Source organism: Pseudorca crassidens, chromosome 7 (assembly GCF_039906515.1).
Source record: "Pseudorca crassidens isolate mPseCra1 chromosome 7, mPseCra1.hap1, whole genome shotgun sequence".
Lineage (NCBI taxonomy): Eukaryota > Metazoa > Chordata > Mammalia > Artiodactyla > Delphinidae > Pseudorca > Pseudorca crassidens.
In genome coordinates this window covers 6,143,211-6,161,662 of record NC_090302.1, presented here as the reverse complement: position 1 = coordinate 6,161,662, position 18,452 = coordinate 6,143,211, and the positions used below count along the sequence as shown (strand labels likewise).

The following is an 18,452-nucleotide window of genomic DNA, read 5'->3' as shown; positions in this document are numbered from 1 at the left end:
GTGAGGCATGGACAGTCCAAGACTGACCCTGGGGGACAGTTCTCAAACTTTTCCACTGAAGTAATTCCAAGAGCCAGGGAGAGAATATGTATCACCCCAAGGCCAGGGTCAGGCGAGGGGGGCAGTGGCATCTGATGGGGTTCCCAAGAGGCTCATCCCAAGCTGTGGGATTTCGTGGAAATCTCTTATTTTATCTCAAAAATGCATGTGAATTTTGTATTCACAGCCACGCTCCAAGTATGCTTACTTTTCAATAAAAAAAGGTTTCCCTCCCACAACTTTGGGTAAAACTGACCCTCCAGGCAGACGAGCAGCCTCACAGCCCTACCCACACCCCCGGGGAGTCCTGTCTGGGGAGCACTTCGTCAGATTTCAGGGCTGGTTTGACTTCTCTGCCCCACAGACTTGCTAAAATGGTGGCACAGGCTGGTCCGTCCTGGCCAGGCTTCTCACAAACCATAAAAACCCCATGAGTTTTCATTGACGGAGCCGGTCCTGCCACATGCATGTGCCAGGTGCTTTCCACACCCCATCTCTCACCAGCTCCTCACAGCAACACGGTGAGGTCAGTCACCCAATTAACCCCATTTTACAGAGGTGGAAACTGAGGCTTCAGGAGGCGATGCGACCTGCCCTTGGTGACCACTGGATGGTGGTGCCAGAGATTGTATCCCGGCCTTCTTTCCTCGGCTCATCCCTGTGGGTCTCTGTGTCACTGGAGGGATCCTGAGTGCTGGTCCTTGCCCACAGGTGCCCCCCTGGTCAGCATGCCCCCGAGGATCCACGGCTACCTGCACCAGCCCCTGGTGGTCTCCTGCTCTGTGCACAGCGCCCTCCCCTTCTGGCTACAGCTGCGGCGGGATGGAGCCAGGCTGGGCGAGGAGAGGCACTTTCAGTGAGTGGCTCAGGGCCGCCCGTTGTTCCCAGCCCCAGGGCTCCTGGGGGCCTGATGTCCTGGAGGGATCTAAGGGGAGTGGGTGGCAGGAGTGGGACCTTGGTCTCAGTCATATTGTCCTCCTGGGCACCTCCCAGCTTGGCCAGGGATGGGGGAGGGTGGTTCCCTGAGGCTCCCACTGCTGCTGGAAGAGCCATGGGCCTTCCTCAGCTTCTGAAAACTCAACCCATGCAGGCCTAGCTCTGTGCTGGTCAGGGCAGGAAGGACCCTCTTGAGAACCTCCCCGCTATGGTTGGAAGTCCAGGGCTCAGAGAGGGGAAGGCACTTAGAGTCACATAGCATATCATGGGATTTGCATGTCCTTGGCCGTCTGCCTCTTCTTACCGAGTCTCCGGGAGGATTTGCGACCTCCCTTCTGGGCAAGATTCAGGGGACCAAGCCCCCCAGTGTCTGGACGAGGCTGGGGGACCGTCTCCAGCTGTTCGTTGTCCACAGGGGGTCAGGGAACAGCAGCTGGGAGATCCCGCGGGCCTCCAAGGCTGAGGAAGGCACATACGAATGCACGGCGGTCAGCGGGGCTGGGACCGGACGAGCAAAGGCCCAGATGGTCGTCACAGGTCTGTCTCTTTGGGCCTGTCCGCATATCCCCTCCCCACCCACTTCCTGATTTTTCCCTCTAGGATTTCCTCCCAGGGTTTCTCCATCTGTGGGCAAGCATGCCAGCCAACTGCTGGGGCCTGTCCGTCATCCAGAGTCTGATGCCCACACGGCACCTGCTTGCTGGCTCCCCGCCCCCCCTCCCCGTTTGGGCTGTTTCACCCATGAATGGCCTGTGAGTCTCAGCTGCAGCTTGGACTATGTCCGCCGCCACCAGCCTCAATCCCACCCCTGACCTCTTGGCCAGGCCCTCACAGGGGCCGCCGTCGTTCCCAACCCTTATTGCTTCCAGGTCCCGCCGCCGTGGCACCATTGAGCTCAGGGAGGCTGGCAATGCCACAGACCCTCCTAAAAATGAATGGGCTTTATTTTTAAAATAATGAACCTAAGCTGTCTTGAAGAGGAGAAAAGGGGCCCGGGGAGAGATCAGCCGCTCTAAGTGGTCCTAAACTCACACAAAATCACGCATGCTCCCTGTAGGAAGACTGGAAACTATAAACCAGCAGAAAAGCTCGGAATGACCTGTGATCCCTCTGTTCTAGAGATGACCTTGATAGCATTTTGATTGACTTTCTTTCAGACCTTTATCTATGTGTGCATTTTAACAAAAATGGGATAATATTACACGTTCTTAAAACAGCCTGGTTTGTTGTTCATCTAACACTGTAGCGGGTCAGCAAATATTTTACTATAAATGGTAAGTACAGAAAAGTAGAACAGTGTAAGGAAATTTGCACGTGCATTTATTAGACTTAATGATTGCTAATCTTTCGCCATACTTGCCTTTTCATTTGATGGCCCAACTATTTCATTTTAAATTTTAATTTTATTGGAGTGTAGTAGATTTACAACGTTGAGTTAATTTCAGGTGTCTGGCAAAGCGATTCAGTTATACATCTAACTGAATACATTCTTTATCTACATATAACTGAATATATGTATATTCAGTTATACATATATTCATTCTCTTTTTAGATTCTTTTCTCTTGTATCACAGATATGGCTAAACTCTTTTAAACTAAATTGTAGGCATCCTGACATTTCAGTATGTATCTCTTTTAAAAACATAGATTTTCCCATATAATAGATTCTATGATTACACCTAATACAATGAATAATAAGTAATGCCTTAATACTACTTAATTTTGTCTGGAGTCAAATCTCCCCATTAGTATCCTTGCACATCACGGTCATTGACATGTGGATGCAGCTTTTTGCCTGCAGGTCCTGCAGACTGTCCCTGGATAGACGGTCTCTGACCTGTCTCTTCTTACGACCTTTTCTTGTTGAGAGGGAGGGTTTCTTAGCTCTTTCCTCCTTTGGGGCAGTGGCCTTCCTTAGTTCCACATTTGGCTGCTACTTGTACAGAGAATCGCTCTGTACTTGTTACTCTTTCCCTCTTGAGGGTGATTTCCGAGGCTTTATCCCCCAGGGCAGAATTATTGGTTCAAAGGGTGTGAAGAGTGGTGTAGCTCTTGCTAAATATTGCAGTTGGGTGTTGTGTGGAAGGTAGGCGCGCGCGCGCACACACACACGCACGCGCACGCACGCATGCACGCACGCACGCACGCACGCACGCATGCACGCAGCCTCCTCGACCGTGTGGTGGCGCCGTCCGGGCATGGTGAGCAGATGCTGGTGAACTGCTCTGCTGGCTGATGTGTCCTGAGGAATGCGGTGGGCTCCGGGGTCTGGACACCACCAGGGCATGCAGGATGGCCCCCTCCTTGTGTCAACCCCTCAGTGCCTCCTGTACTCCTGTTCCTGCAGACCCCCCGCCGCAGGTGGTCCCTGTCCCCAACGTGACCGTGTCTTCTGGAGAGACCGCCATCCTGTCCTGCCGGGTCCTGGGCGAGGCCCCCTACAACCTGACGTGGGTCCGGGACTGGAGAGTCCTGTCGGCCTCAACGGGCAGAGTCACCCAGTTGGCCAACCTGTCCCTGGAGGTCAGGGACATCACCCCCAGTGACGGCGGGCGGTACCAGTGCATGGCCAGCAACTCCAACGGGGTCACGAGGGCGTCCGTCTGGCTCCTGGTGCGAGGTGAGGCTGCCGTCCTCCCAATTCAACACAATACCTAGCATTTCCCTCCAAAGTCCATCAATCCATCCCTCTGCCCAGACATCACCTCTGGCAGGCAATGTCAGCCCTTTCAGTGTTTTCTCAACCTTCAGAGGAAGAGGATTCTGTAGCCTTCCAGCCTAAGTGTAGTGGTTCTCACTGTTGGGAAGTTCATCCTCATATCTGACCTAAATTTCTACTGCTGTCGGCCAAGCCAATTTCCTTGAGTCCTGTCCTCTTCCCCTGCCATTGAATACCTCCATTACCTACCCCTCTCAATATGCAGGACAGAGATGGAACAGTGGAAAGTTCCGAAAGCCCAGAGATCAGACATGCTCGGCAGGGGTTGGGTAGCGCCGCCCAGATGGGGGTGGAGGAGGCAGTGGGAAGAACCCACGTCGGGAGTGCTGGTGCCTGGATTAGATACTAACCTAGGATTTAGGTCCACCCAGGATTTAGACAGATCCTCCTCCCTGGGGTGCTATCTCCCCAAGTGTAAAAGTGAGTGTGTTGGAACAAGTTTTCTCCCTTATGCTAGTGACTTTTGATTGACTGCCTAGAGTGTGTTGAGAAGGATTCTGAGGCCGTATCTAGGCCACTGGTATGGGAGGGGCGTGTTTGCCATGTCTAAATGAGATGGCCCACGACGTCTGTTTGAGCCTGACAAGTCTGCTGCGCTGTGAGCTTTCCGAGGGCCAGGATAGAACCTACATTTGCAGCCAATACTTGGGCAGACCTTGAGGTCCACTCAGGTCTCCAGCCCTGGCATCTCGACAACTCTCTAAGCCTCTTCAAGGTGCTCAGCTCAGAGCAGAAATCCAGGGAGCTCAGGGCTCCCACTGGGGGGGGTACTGGGAATTCAGGTCCCCGTGTGGCCTGCGGATGTGCCTGGGAGGCTGCCTGGCAACACTCCCCAGTTCCCCAGCAAGCCCCTCCCAAGGACGCAGGCCCCTTGGGACCTCTACTTCCTTTGTCTACACTGGCTGTGGCTGCCGGGAGGGGCCGGGGGCCCAGGGCTGGGTGCCTGGGCCAGCACAACTGCTCTGACAAACTCCTCCCCACCTGTCCACTCTCTGAACTACAGAGGCCCCACAGGTCAGCATCCACGCCAGGTCACAGCGCTTTTCCCAGGGCATGGAGATGAGGGTCCGCTGCTCGGCCTCTGGGTACCCTGCACCCCACGTTTCCTGGAGCCATGAGGGTCATGCCCTGCAAGAGGACAGCAGGTGAGGGCTCAGGGCTTGGAGGTCTGGGACTGGGAACAGGAGGACTCCCAGGGGAGCTCTCTGAGCCTCAGTCTTCTTAACTATTAATATAAATGGGGGAGTAGCGTTTGCCCTGCCTTCTTCCTGGGCTGATTTGAGGCTGAGGAGACACATCACTTGGGAAACATAACAGTGTGGGCTCAGGGGTCAGGAGCTACAGCTGCAGAATCCAACAGACCTGTACTTGAATTCTGCCTCTGCCATTCAGGCTGTGTGACCTTGGGCAAGTCACCATACCTTTCTGAGCCCCACGAAGGAAAAAAGAACATACGTAAAGTGCTGAACACACAGCCTGGCACAGAGCAAGCGGTCAGTGTAGAATGGTGTCACCAGTGATGTCGTTAGTTAATTTGTTATTAATAAGGACTGGGGCAACCCCATGTGACCCGACCTAACCAGCCCCTTGCTGTTGAACACGTTTCATGGCATGACTCCAGAGTCCGCGTGGATGCCCAGGGAACCCTGATCATTCAGGGAGTGGCCCCAGAGGATGCTGGGAATTACAGCTGCCAGGCTGCTAATGACATTGGCACAGACGAGAAGACGGTCACCCTCTACTATGCAGGTACTCGGGTCAAGGGTATCTGCAGGAGAAGGATCTCCAGCCCATCCTCCCTCACTCCCTCCCATCCCCAGATACTTACTGAGCATCTACTTTGTGGCAGGCACTGGGGCTACAGCAGTGAACACAGGGTCTCCATCCAGGTGGAGCTTATATTCTAATGGGGAGGCACAAAGCAAACATGCAAACAGATAAATAAGGTACTTTCAGATGGTGAAGATACTAGAAGGCGCGCAGAGCAGGGTGGTGTGATGGAGTGACGTGCCCCTGGGCAGAGAGGGGAACGGCTGGTACACACAGGACCAGACCCTTGCCGCAGATGGGAATGGGAACAGCGTTCCAAGCAGAGGGATCGGGTGGGGCAAAAGCCTGGAGGTGGGAATGAGTCTGGGCTGCCCAAGGGGCTGCAAGGAGGCTGGCTGGAGTGAGGGGGCAGGGGAGGGGCAGGCAGCCCCTGTAGCGCCTTTAAGAACCTTGTAGGATTTCGGCTTTTATCTCAAGATCAATGAGGAACAAAAGGGGGGTTGGTCCCGGGAGTAACTGGCTTTGTAGAAACCAGCGGAGGCTACATCTTTCTGGGGTGACTGTCCCGGTTGGTGGGGGGTGGGGAGGAGGCAGGTGCTCAGCCCCACCTTGTCCCCGCCGCCCCTCCCCCAGCTGCATTCTCTCTCCAGGGAGTCTGTGGGTTGGTCCCCAATTCCCCGTCTGCTCCCCACACAGACCCACCGTCCGTCTCGGCCACGAATGCTGTGGTGCTGGCCGCCGTCGGGGAGGAGGCTGTGCTGGCGTGTGAGGCATCCGGGGTGCCTCCGCCCCGGGTCATCTGGTATCGAGGTACACTGGGTGGGGGGAGTGGCCCGTGGGCGATCCCACTGGGGCCCTGGAGGGTCAGCTTTCCAGGACGGTCGTGGGGGGCACTCCGAATGGGGTGTCTGGAGAGAGAGGACCGTTTCTGGCAGCCCCACTCCCATCCCCAGGCCAGCGTCCACGCAGCTAATGCAGGTTGGCTCCGTGGTTAGGAGAAGGATCTAGAATAGACCTCGACTTGAATTCTGGCTCCCCTGGGTGACCTCAGACAAGTGACTTGGTATCTCTGAGCCTGCTTCCTTAGCTGGAAAGTCAAAGATAGGTGGTTGGATGAGGATTAAATGAGTCCACATGTGCAAATTGCTTACCACGAGCCTGGCGCACGGGCGGGGCTCAGTGTTCTTAATGATGGTGACGATGGCGATGTGGTTATCTGGGAGCTAGCAGTAACGTTAAGAGGGCTGTTCTGAGGCTCTCCTGAGTTAACGAGTGTAGAGGGTTTGGTCTGTGCCAGACATTGCGCCGGAGTTTGAACAGGCGCTGCTCTTGCGCCCACACCAGTGGACCTGGGTCCTGGGGCTCCCGCCTCAGACTTTCCAGGGGCAGAACACTGGGCTCCTTCTCAGGCACAGGCACCTCCCACCTGGATGCACTCCAGCCTTTGCAGCACCTGTCTGTGATCTTGTCAGAGCCTCACCTTGACATTGACAGGCAGAGTTAGCTCAGAGTTTGAGCATTTTGTCCACGGTCACCAGCTAGCAGTGGCAGAGGCCTCAGGACTCCTCACTCTGTGCTCAGGTCACTGCCTGTGGTGGCTGAGAGCTCTACCAGCCCAGCCTGGGAGCCCCTTTATAAAGGGGGGATCTCTCAATGGAATGTTGCTCAGCCTTAAAAGGGAATGAAATTCAAGCCGTACAATGATGAGAATGCAGTTACCGCTAAAAAATGGTCACGATAATACATTTTATGAGTTTTATTTAAAATTAAATTAAATTTTTTCTTAATTTGACTCCTATGGCAAAGAAAAAAAAAAGAATGAAAAAAAACAAAAACAAAAGGAAAAAAATCAGGCTCATAGCAGCTGCTGTGTAGAAATTTCCCCCTACTTCTAATTTGCCGAATGGAGAAAAAAATCTTTTATTTATGATATTTTCAGAGACATTTGCTCTAGTGTGGTGTATTTAAGTAGTAAAAAAGTAAAAGAAAAAAATTTTTTCTTAATTTGGAAAAAAGCGATGACTTTTTTTTTTTTTTTTTTAGCAATGACGTTTTGACACAACACAGATGAACCTAGAAAACATTATGCTAAGTGAAATAAACCAGACACAGAAGGACAAGTATGAAATGATTCCAGTTATTTGAGTGGAATCTCATCTATGAGATGCCTAGAATATGCAAATTTATAGAGACCGAAAGGAGAATGGTGGTTGCCAGGGGCTGGGGGACGGGGAAATGGGGAGTTAGTGCTCAATAAGTAGGGTTTCAGTGTAAGAAGATGAAAAAGTTTTGCGGATGGGTGGTGGGAACGGTTGCATGACAACGTGAATGTACTTAATGCCACTGAATGGGACACTCAGAATGCTTTAAATGGTAACATTTTGCGTTATGTATATGTATGTTGCACAATTCTAAGTGTAAAATATTAAGTTGTAAAAACAGTTCAGACTCAGCGTGGTCCCTCAGGCCTCAGGAGGGGGAGGCCTGGAGTTGGGGTGGGGGAACAGTGCACGAGGGAAATGAGAATAAGGCCTCAAAGAGGCGGAACTGGGGGGGCGAGTGGTCATCTCCGTGACCCTGGGCTCCTCCCAGAGCTGATCCGAGCCTCCGAGCCTCCGTCTGCACCTGAGCAGAGGGTGGGGATCCAGGAGGGAGGCCCAGGTAAGGAGCTCTTGGGTGATGAGCCTGTCGCATTCAGGGCAACAGGCTGAGACTCACTCGTGGTCAACAAAGGGGCTCAGGGAGCTGGACCCAAGGGTGCTGACTTTAAAATTGTGATAAAATTCGCCTAACGTAACGTTTACCGTCTTAACCATTTTTAGGCCTACAGTTCAGTAGCATTAAGTATATTTACATTGTTGTACAGCCGTCACCACCATCCAAAACTAAAAATCTGTACTCATTAAACAATAGGGGTCCTGATTCTGGGGGGAAATCCTTCCCTCACCCACACCCCTCCGAGGTCCCTGCTTTGTGGAGTTGCAGGAACCCCGGGTCAGGAAGGCAGCCTGATCCCCTGGCCTCCTGTGGTAACCATGGGTACCTGCCTGATGTTTTCTCATCTTTGGTCCAGAGGGTCTCGAAATGATTCTGGCCTCTGAGGCCTCCAGCTCTGGGAGGCTGCGAATCCCGGTGGCTCGGGAGAGGGACGCTGGCGTCTATACCTGCCGAGCTGTCAATGAGTTGGGCGACGCCTCTGCAGAAATCCGGCTGGAGGTTGGACGTGAGTGTACACCTTGTCCCCACTTGCCCTGCCCCTCCTGCCTTCCCCCTTCCCCATCCCCCACCACCTGCCCTATCTCTGAGCAGGGAGGAGAGGGTGGTACCACGTAGCCTGCCAGTGGGGAGTTTGCATCGTTTGGATCCAGAGCACGTGGGATGGGGATTTTAGAGGGAGTTGGTGTATGTGTTACCTCTTGCTGTGTAACGAACTGCCTTAAAACTATGTGGCTTAAAACAATAAGCATCTATTGTCTCATGGTTCTGTGACTCTGGGAGTGGCTTTGCTGGGTGGTTCTAGCTCCAGGTCTCTCATGGGATGGCAGGTAATACCTTGGCCGGGGATGTGGTCATCTGAAGGCTTGACTGGGGCTGGAGAATCTACCCTAAGTTCACTCATGTGACTGTTGGCAGGAGGCCTCTGTTCCTTAGCCAGATAGGCTTCTCCAGAAGGCTTCTTGTGATGTGGGTTTTCCCAGAGAAAGTGAGTCAAGAGGGATAGAGATAGAGATAACGTCCAAGGTGGAAGCTGCAGTCTTTATAACCAGTCGCAGTCTTGGAAGTGACATACCATCACTTCTGCTATATTCTGTTGGTCACACAGACCAACACTGGTATGTGGTGGGTGGGAGGGACCACTCAAGTGTGAGAATCCCAAGAGGCCGGGGTCACTGCCCATCACAGAGGTAGTTTGGTTCCAGCATGGGTGTCGTCATCCCTGAGACCTGAGTTCCAGTCTCGTCTTCATCACTTACCATCTATGTGCTTTGGTCAAATCATTGACCCTCAGTTTCCCCATCTGTAAAATGGAGCTGACCACACTACTTCCTTTGTTGGGTGGCTGTGAGGCTTCAGTGAAATCAGATACACAATGCTTAGCACAGGGTTTGGCCCATTGTAAGTGCTTAATAAAGGGAGAAGCTATTATCCCCTTTTTACAGATGGGAGGTTTGAATCCTTCTGCGGCTGGTACATGGCCTTGGCTGTGATGGTCATGATGTCTAAGTTCCAGGCCTGGATCCTGGGCACTGGGAGTTGCTCGGAAGTTGTGGGCACAGCTCCTTGGTGTGCTGAGCTGGGGCGGATTGTACCCTGAGGGTTGACTGTGGCCATGACGGGAAAGACAGGTGCTGGGAGTTCTAGGGAAGTGCAGTGAGGCTCAGTCGGGAGGGTCTGGCCCTGGGGGAGATGGTGCCAGCTCAGGCTTGGGGATCCTCCCCATCTGTTCCATCATCTGTTCCTCCAACATGTGGTCACCTTGTAGCCAGGCCCTGTGCCCCAGACCCTGTGTTGGGGCTACAATGGCATCTGCCTTTGTGTTGTTCTCGGTGTCCAGAAGAGAGATGGTAAACAGACCATTAGAATACTCAGTGTACTGAGAATTTGGAAGTGGCATCCTTGGGTCCTGTGCCCAGAGAAGGGGGCTAAGCCAACAGTGGAGGCCGGGAAGGCTTCTTGAAGGAGGTGATGTCTAAGCTGAACCCAGAAACAGTCAGGTGACGAGCTGGGGAACAGTGTTCCAGGCAGAGGGAACAGTGTTCCAGGCAGAGGGAACAGCATGTGCCGATCTCCCCATGGCAAGAGGAGTAGGGCAGCGAGTGAGGCATAGAGAGGGTGGGGAGGGGATGCTGGGGCAGCTGCCCAGTTGTGGGTCACTCCCGGCCTTGGGCTAGGGCGCCTGGTGGAGTTTGGGCTTTGTTCTGTGGAGGCGGTAAGAGGTTTCTAAGGAGGAGACTGATGTGCTCAGACTTTCCCTATCTAGAGTGCACTGTGTGGATGAGCTCTTGGGTGGGGTGGGTATGGAAAGCCACAGGCCTAGAGCCTGATAATAAAAATATAATAAGTCTTCCATGAAATCTGCCACGTGCCGGGCCAGCTCTAAGCACATTTCATGTACTAGCATATAATCCTCATAACAACCTTTTGAGATGGGTTCTACATTATCCCTTTTATAGATGGAGAAAACGAGGCACAGAGAGGTTAAGTGCCTTGCCCAAAGTCACACAGCTGCTGAGTGGCAGAGCTGAGATCTGAACCCAGGGTCCGGGCCTTTAGCCCCTGGACTTGGTCCTGATGCTCCCAGCAAGGAGGGCTTGGATGTTGCTTCCCCACTGTGAGCCTCGGGCTCCTCACCTGCAAGATATTTCTGGATGTTGTGTGAGTGAGAGATAAGAAAGGCCTCGGACACGATGGGCTCTGAAAAATGTCACTGTCACTGTGATTAGTCAGTAGGTTCTGGGTGAGCAGAGAGGGTGCTCCAGGGAGGGCTGCCCTTGGCATTGTTACAAGCAGTCATCCTTTGCTCTGTGTCTAATCTCTGTCCAGCAAAACCTTATGTCTTTGGGGCCCAGGCTGACATGCCTGTTCCTTCACCTGTTAGCCATTGGTCTTGGGGCCATTTCCCCAGGTGAGAGGTGGCGGGGCGGGGGATGGCTGGCATCCCAGAGGCAGGCTTCTGGGGCACGGGGCCACTGGTGGCCTCTGGCCTTGAGGTCAGGGACGGCATGGACAGTGGCCCAACACCTGTGTGTCTGGGGCGAGCTGGCCTGGCAGCAGTGGTGGGAAATTCAATTTCCTGCCCATCTGGGTGGCAGCTGTGTTGCAGCCTTCCTGGCCAGGCTGGCAGAGCCTGCCAGGGCTGAGAACGCGTGGGCGCTGTGCCCACTTCCTGCTGTTCAGCTGGGAACTGGCTTCCTGGTGGTATTTGGGGCACAGGGAGGACGGCAGCCTCCTCCTGTACTGCCAGCAGGTGCCTTGTTTGTGGACCAAGCCTGCGAGGTGATTTTGCGTCCCCTCTGGACCTGGCATGTGGCTGGTAAGAGTCCTGGATCAATGTCCTGGTCTTGCTGCTTGTCTGGCCAAGTTATTTACCTTACTGAGCCTCACTTTCATCATCTGTAAAATGGGGATGATACTGATAGCGGCTGTTCACAAGGTCCTTGAGAGATTTAATGAGATAATGTGCTTCCCTCAGGGCTTGAATAGAATACCTAATCAATACACGGCCTGTGGGCTGGACCAGGCTGACAAGGGCCTGACGAGGCAGAGTGAGGCGGAGTGATTATCACACGGCTGGTGACTGGCCTCCACGGTCCGCACCCGCTCCTGGAGCTCAGTGCTCTAGTACTTTTTTTTTTTTTTTTTTTGGCCACGCCACTCGGCGTTCGGGATCTTAGTTCCCTGACCAGGGATCGAACCCATGCCCCCTTCAGTGGAAGTACAGACTGAGTCTTAACCACTGGACTGCCAGGGAAGTCCCACTCTTTCTATTACTTCAAAACTGCCCTGAGCTAAGTTCCCTTTACCCTGCTGGATTTCTCTCTAAATGGGTGTTCACTCAGCCCTCTTTCTATCCTCTCATTTTAGTCTCTGCTTCTTATTCCCAACTCGGAAGCCCCTGATTGCTGGGTGAGTGAGCAGGGGAGCTGGGAGTGTGTTTCTGTGGGAGCAAAGACCCTCTGGCTAGCCTGGGGGAGCAGGAGAGAAGCAGAGCTGGGCTCTGTGGCCAGTGTGGTCAGTATCTGGGTGGCTTCTCTATCAGTCACAACAGGCAAGGGCCCAGAGCCTGTGATACTTTTAGGGCTGCTGGACAGGGCTCTGATTTTATTGCCATCAGAAGAAAAAAGTGAAGAATAATAAATAGATTAAAAACGAATCCAGATTGTGTTTGTCTTTATAAACAGTCATAAAATATCAGTTAAAATATTTTTTTAGGGGGCTTCCCTGGTGGCGCAGTGGTTGAGAGTCTGCCTGCCGATGCAGGGGACGCAGGTTCATGCCCCGGTCTGGGAAGATCCCACATGCCGCGGAGCGGCTGGGCCCGTGAGCCATGGCCGCTGAGCCTGCGTGTCCGGAGCCTGTGCTCCGCAACGGGAGAGGCCACAACAGTGAGAGGCCTGCGTACCGCAAAAAATAAATAAATAAATAAATAAATAAATAAATATATATATATATATGTGTGTGTGTATATATATATATATATATAGAGAGAGAGAGGGAGTAAAGTCATCCTGCAGCCGTGGCCAATGGGGCTATGGCTCCAGGCTCGACTGAACGATCTTTCTGTGGGGAAAGGAGTCTTCCCGGGAGGTGGATGTGGAGGCCATCCCCAGCGTTGTCTCATTCACAGATGCCCTGGAATTCCCTCTAAATGCAGGGCAGGGCCTGAGGCCAGCCTCTCCCGTGGCCACCCTGCCCGGCTACACAGACTTTGGGCCTGAGACGCCGTCCCTCTTCTGACCGAATTGAGTCAGGACTGATTGGAGCTCTCCTTCCTGAGCTGGTGCATCCCCTCCAGCTCTGCCCCAGGGCTCTGAGCCACAGGAACTGGGGGGATGGTGGAGGAGGCTGGGGGGCTACAGGGTCTCCAGACAAATAAAGAGTCCTGGAACTTTAAGATACCGGAGTCAGGTTAAAAACGGTTACCTCTTTCTGGATGGGGAACTGAGGCTCAGAATGGTGAAGGGGTTCATCCGCGGGTGTCCAGTGGGGCAGGGGCAGCAGGGGGGCCCTGCCCAGGCTTCAGGCTTTCAGGCTGGTGTCCCTTGCCCTGGGGCCCAAGGAAGAGGCAGGGACGGCATCACCTCTGTCAATTTCACTTTGCTGGGAAATCCCTGGGGGTAGAGGGAGTGGCCCAGCAGTGCTGTTAAACGAGGTCTCAGCTTTGGCCACACCCTCCTGTCCTGCCCCGTCCCAGCCTGGTGGCTGGCATCCTTGGCGGGGCTTTTCTGTCTTCTGTGGTGTTCCCGGTTCCCCCGCACAGAGCTGCGTCCCCGCAAAAGCGCTGCAGCTATCAGGTGATGAGACCTGTGCCTCTCCAGGGAGCGCGGCAGCTGCTGTGATGTCTGGCTGTCTCTGGGCACTCGCAGCTCCTGACCCGGAAACCTGCCCAAGGTCAAGGCAGAAAGGGCTGTGCACGGGGAAATCGGGTGGCTGTGAGGCCAGCTCAGGAGCCCTCCCTACCGAAGGTCACCTGAGTCTGTGAGGAGGGGTCTTCGAGCCTGAAAGCAGAGGCGGCTGAGCCTCGCGATGGGACCCTGGAAAGGGCGTGGGGCTGGGAACCCGTCCCCACAGGATCAGGGTGGGCCCCGCCCCCGCCCCCGCCCCGCCCCTCCCTCGGGCTTCATTCTCCCATCTGCACAATGAGGAGACCAGAGGACCTTCAGCTCTGGTGTACAGGGTTCTGAGGTCCCGCCTTATTTGGGGGACTTCAATGAGGAGCAGGGGGATGGCTGCACAGGAACGGAGTCACAGTTTTCTGGGCAGGATGTGAGTCGGGATTCACCTCTGAAAGAAGATGGAAGAGATGCCAGGTTACTGAGTACTAGGGGGTACGGGGGTGCGGTGGCAGAGAGCCTGGGTCTTAGCAGCAGCCAGACCTGGGCTCTGATCCCAGCTCTGCCACTGACTTTGAGCTGCATCTGGGGCAGGTTCCTTAATCTCTCTGATCCTCAGTTTCCCCATCTGTAAAATGGGGTTGTGAAAATACCCACTTCATGAGTTTATTGAGGCCATGAATGAACTCTAAAAGCACCATCACCATGCCTGTCACTTAGTAGGTTTTCCAAATGCTACCCTTTGTACATGTTATTTGCTTACTATTATAAGTCAGCTGTCCTCTCTCAGGGGAGGAATTCAGGACGAGGCCTGCCTGGAGGAGGGAGGTTTGAGCTGTGCCCTGCCGTGGGCTGGGCGGAGCCGGGGAGGCAGGCTCTGGGGGTACCTGGCCCTGGAGCTGAGCCACGGCTCTGCTCAGGATGGGAAGAGGGGAATAGCAAAGCTCTGCCCCCAGGGCCAAGACTCTGCAGGACCAGTGACGCTATCTGAGGCACCTGGATGGAAGACTTTCTTGGATTCTCAGCCGAGGCAGCTGCCAGGCCCCAAATCAGGAAGAAAAGCAACTCGCGGGTGGTGTCTGAGGTTGGGTCCAAGACTGTCTTCCTCCTTGCAGTGATTTTCCAAGTTGTGCTTGTATCTCCCTGGAACTTCCCTAGTCCCTGAGGCCAAGAGGGAAATTTGATGTCATGATTTGGACGGATGGGGGAGATTTCAGGGGAGAGACAGCAAGAACAAAAGAGGTGGAGGTTTTTCCACAATGCTGGACGCAATGGGTTCAAAACAGGCCGGGGACCTTCCTGGTTGCGGGTCTGGGGACAGGGACCTGAGGACAGTGCCCAGAAGCCACAGGGAACAGGGCCTGGACCTGTCTGGCATTGGACCTGCTTCTGGCCAGCAGAAAGGTGGAAAGGATCGTGAGCTTCTGTTTTGGGAAATAACCTATTTCCATGCCCGCCCCCCCCCCATCATAAAAGTAAGACAATGCTTAGAAAAAAAGTTTGGAAGAAACACTACAAACCATTAACAGTGGTTACCTTGTGGAAGTTCACGGGATTTAGAGTGTGTGGAGCAAAAGTTAAAGAAATAAATCCTCGTGTGTTGCTTGGATTTTTTTTTTTTCTTTTTTTTTGCTTGGATGTTTTATAACTCAGGTGAGCAGGGCTGCCCTTGTTTGCATCTGTTATCCTGGTGTAATTATTAATATGGCTCTTTTCACTCTTAAGTGTCCCATTTGGACCATAAAGTATAAGATCAAGTTCTTTATAGGCTTCTTTTGATGTTGTAGTAGAGATTTATGTGCTTCTTACAACATGTTCAACAGCAGAGAAGGATGAAGCATGGTAAAGATGAGCTAGAACCTCCCCACGAAGTTGGCTCTTTGGGAAATGGTTGCCGGAGTCTAGGAGACCCATGAAAGGAAGCCCCCGTGGCCCAGGAAGAGGGCAAGGGAGGTGACGCGCAGAGCTGGTGGGGCTCCTGGGGCGGAGGGTGACTTGCAGCCCCTCTGAGGTGGGCTTCCCAGGAGGTGCAAAGAGCAGAAGCAGGAATGTTGCTCCCCCGTATGGCTGGGCAAAGCGGGGTCCCTTAGACCCCACATAGGGTGTGAGGACTTCACCCTGCCAAAGGGCACTTGCTCTCCTCCTCATCCTCAGGAGCGCTTCAGGGTGGACCTGCCAACCTTAAGTTGGCCCCGGGAGCCCTGGGTATGAGTCAGGTTCGTGAGGGCGCGGCTGGAAGAGGGAAACGCCCCCAGCGACCGGAGGGGAGGCAGAGGCCTCGGAACAGCGCCCTGGGGGCTGGGTGAGGCTGACTGCTCACCTCCCTGCAGATGCACCCCAGCTGACAGAGCTGCCCCAGGATGTCACCGTGGAACTGGGGAGGAGCGCCCTTCTGGCGTGCCGGGCCACGGGCCGCCCATCCCCTATGGTCACCTGGCGCCGTGGAGATGGCCAGCCACTGGGGCCCGGGCGGGGCAGCACGACTGGGCGGCCCGATTCAGGAGTGCTGTTCTTTGAAAGTAAGAGATTGGGGCTGAGGAAGGGTGGGCTGGGGAGACAGAATGGCTTCCGACACCCTCAGCCCCCAGACTGGGTGGCCGGGAGCAGGGCCCTGACCCCCAGTGCTGACCATAGGTCAGGCTGTTGCAGGGTCATATTTCAGTTGGGTGACTCTGGTCACGTCATCCCACTACTCTGCACTGGTCACAATAGTGATAATGACAATACGTACCACCTGGGTTTAATAACAGGCCACCTTAAGGAGCTATTGCGTGAATAATACACGTAAATCCCTTAGCACAGTTCCTGACACATAGTGTCATATGTGGTAACCATCATCGTCACCATCACCACCATCATCATCACCACCATCCTCACCATCACCGCCATCACCATCATTATCATCACCACCATCACCATCACCACCATCATCATCACCATCATCACCACCATCCTCACCATCACCGCCATCACCATCATTATCATCACCACCATCACCATCACCACCATCATCATCACCATCATTACCACCATCCTCACCATCACCACCATCACCACCATCACCATCCTCACCATCCTCACCATCACCACCATCCTCACCATCACCGCCATCACCATCATTACCATCACCACCATCACCATCACCACCATCATCACCATCATCACCACCATCCTCACCATCACCATCATCCTCACCATCCTCACCATCACCATCACCATCACCACCATCCTCACCATCATCCTCACCATCCTCACCATCACCATCACCATCCTCACCATCACCACCATCCTCACCATCCTCACCATCACCATCCTCACCATCCCCACCATCCCCACCATCCTCACCATCCTCACCATCCTCACCATCACCACCATCCTCACCATCACCACCATCACCACCATCACCATCACCACCATCCTCCTCACCATCCTCACCATCCTCACCATCATCCTCACCATCCTCACCATCCTCACCATCACCACCATCCTCACCATCACCACCATCACCATCACCACCATCCTCCTCACCATCCTCACCATCCTCACCATCATCCTCACCATCCTCACCATCATCCTCACCGTCCTCACCGTCCTCACCATCACCATCATCCTCACCGTCCTCACCATCCTCACCATCACCATCACCATCACCACCATCCTCATCATCCTCACCATCCTCACCATCACCACCATCACCATCCTCACCATCACCACCATCCTCACCATCCTCACCATCATCCTCACCATCCTCACCACCATCACCATCCTCACCATCATCCTCACCGTCCTCACCATCACCATCACCACCATCCTCATCATCACCACCATCGTCCTCACCACCATCATCAGCGTCACTACTACGGCTCCTATTTACTGTGTGCCAGGCCGGTGCTGAGTGCTGTATTTGCGTTATCTATTGACCCCTCCCAGTCACACTACAGCGTGCAGTTATTGATAAGTTATCCCCATGCTACCCATGAACAAGCTGAGGCCTTCTCACCCTTCCAAGGACTGGCTGTATCCCCCAGCCCTCTCCTCCCCGCCATCCCAGCCCTCCTACCTAACCTCCGCAGGGCCAGACTGTGACAAGGGCGCGTCTGCACCTGGGGAGCTGGAGCCTGTGGGGGCTGGAGCCGTGATGTGCTCTGACAGTCAGGCCTGCCTCTTTCCTGCCCCTCAGGTGTGATTCCTGAAGACCAGGCCCCGTATGTCTGTGAAGCTCAAAATGTCTTCGGGAAGGTCCAGGCAGAGGCCCACCTCCTTGTGACTGGACATGGTTTGCTGGTGGATCTGGAGAGGAGGGTTTGGGGGGGACACCAGGCACCCTTAGAGACACCCTCCCCCCCATGACTGCCCATCCTTTGGGACAGGTGTGTCCACAGCCAGGTTCTCCAGGAGGAGCATCTGGACCCCTACTTCCTGGGCAGTGTGCCCCAAGAAGTGTGCCCTTTGACCCTTTAGGGTCCCCAATCCTGATGCTTCCACTGGTTCCCTGGGGAGGAGACAGTGGGGAGTGGGGGCCTCTGTCCCCCGGATGCCCACCCACAGGAGTCTCGTGTACCCACACTGTCTCCTCTCCCGATAGCACCTCCACAGATCGCCAGCAGTGCCTCCACCGTCCGGGTGCTGGAGGGGCAGCCCGTGTCCCTGCCCTGCATCATCCTGGCTGGGAGGCCCCGCCCCGAGAGGCGCTGGCTCAAGGCCGGCCAGCCCGTGAGTGCAGGGCCCCTCTGGGTGCAGGGGAGGAGGGCGCTGTCACGTTCACACCCCGGTCTCTGCTTTGCGGTTCCCCTGTTTTGGAATGTCCTCTTCCTTCCTGCTTCTTTCCAGAACCTTCTCTGACAACGCACTGATAGCATCCTTCCCCCTCTAGAGTCCTTGGCCAGAGGGGCTTGTGCATCGTTAGTGCTGTGGGCGGGGGCACAGACGCAATG

General features: G+C 54.3%; 1 protein-coding gene across 2 annotated transcripts in view; it reads left to right on the top strand.

Annotated features, from left to right (window-relative positions):
• The window catches only part of HMCN2 (hemicentin 2), a 150,928-nt gene that overhangs the window by 35,299 nt on the left and 97,177 nt on the right, over positions 1 to 18,452 (top strand). For both annotated transcript variants that reach the window (XM_067742953.1, XM_067742952.1), the window contains exons 9-18: positions 751 to 895; positions 1,391 to 1,512; positions 3,323 to 3,595; positions 4,698 to 4,839; positions 5,316 to 5,443; positions 6,161 to 6,274; positions 8,538 to 8,687; positions 15,849 to 16,037; positions 17,699 to 17,794; positions 18,104 to 18,231. In XM_067742953.1, coding sequence (XP_067599054.1) covers positions 751 to 895; positions 1,391 to 1,512; positions 3,323 to 3,595; positions 4,698 to 4,839; positions 5,316 to 5,443; positions 6,161 to 6,274; positions 8,538 to 8,687; positions 15,849 to 16,037; positions 17,699 to 17,794; positions 18,104 to 18,231 — 1,487 coding nt within the window. The remainder of the gene's footprint in view (positions 1 to 750; positions 896 to 1,390; positions 1,513 to 3,322; positions 3,596 to 4,697; positions 4,840 to 5,315; positions 5,444 to 6,160; positions 6,275 to 8,537; positions 8,688 to 15,848; positions 16,038 to 17,698; positions 17,795 to 18,103; positions 18,232 to 18,452) is intronic.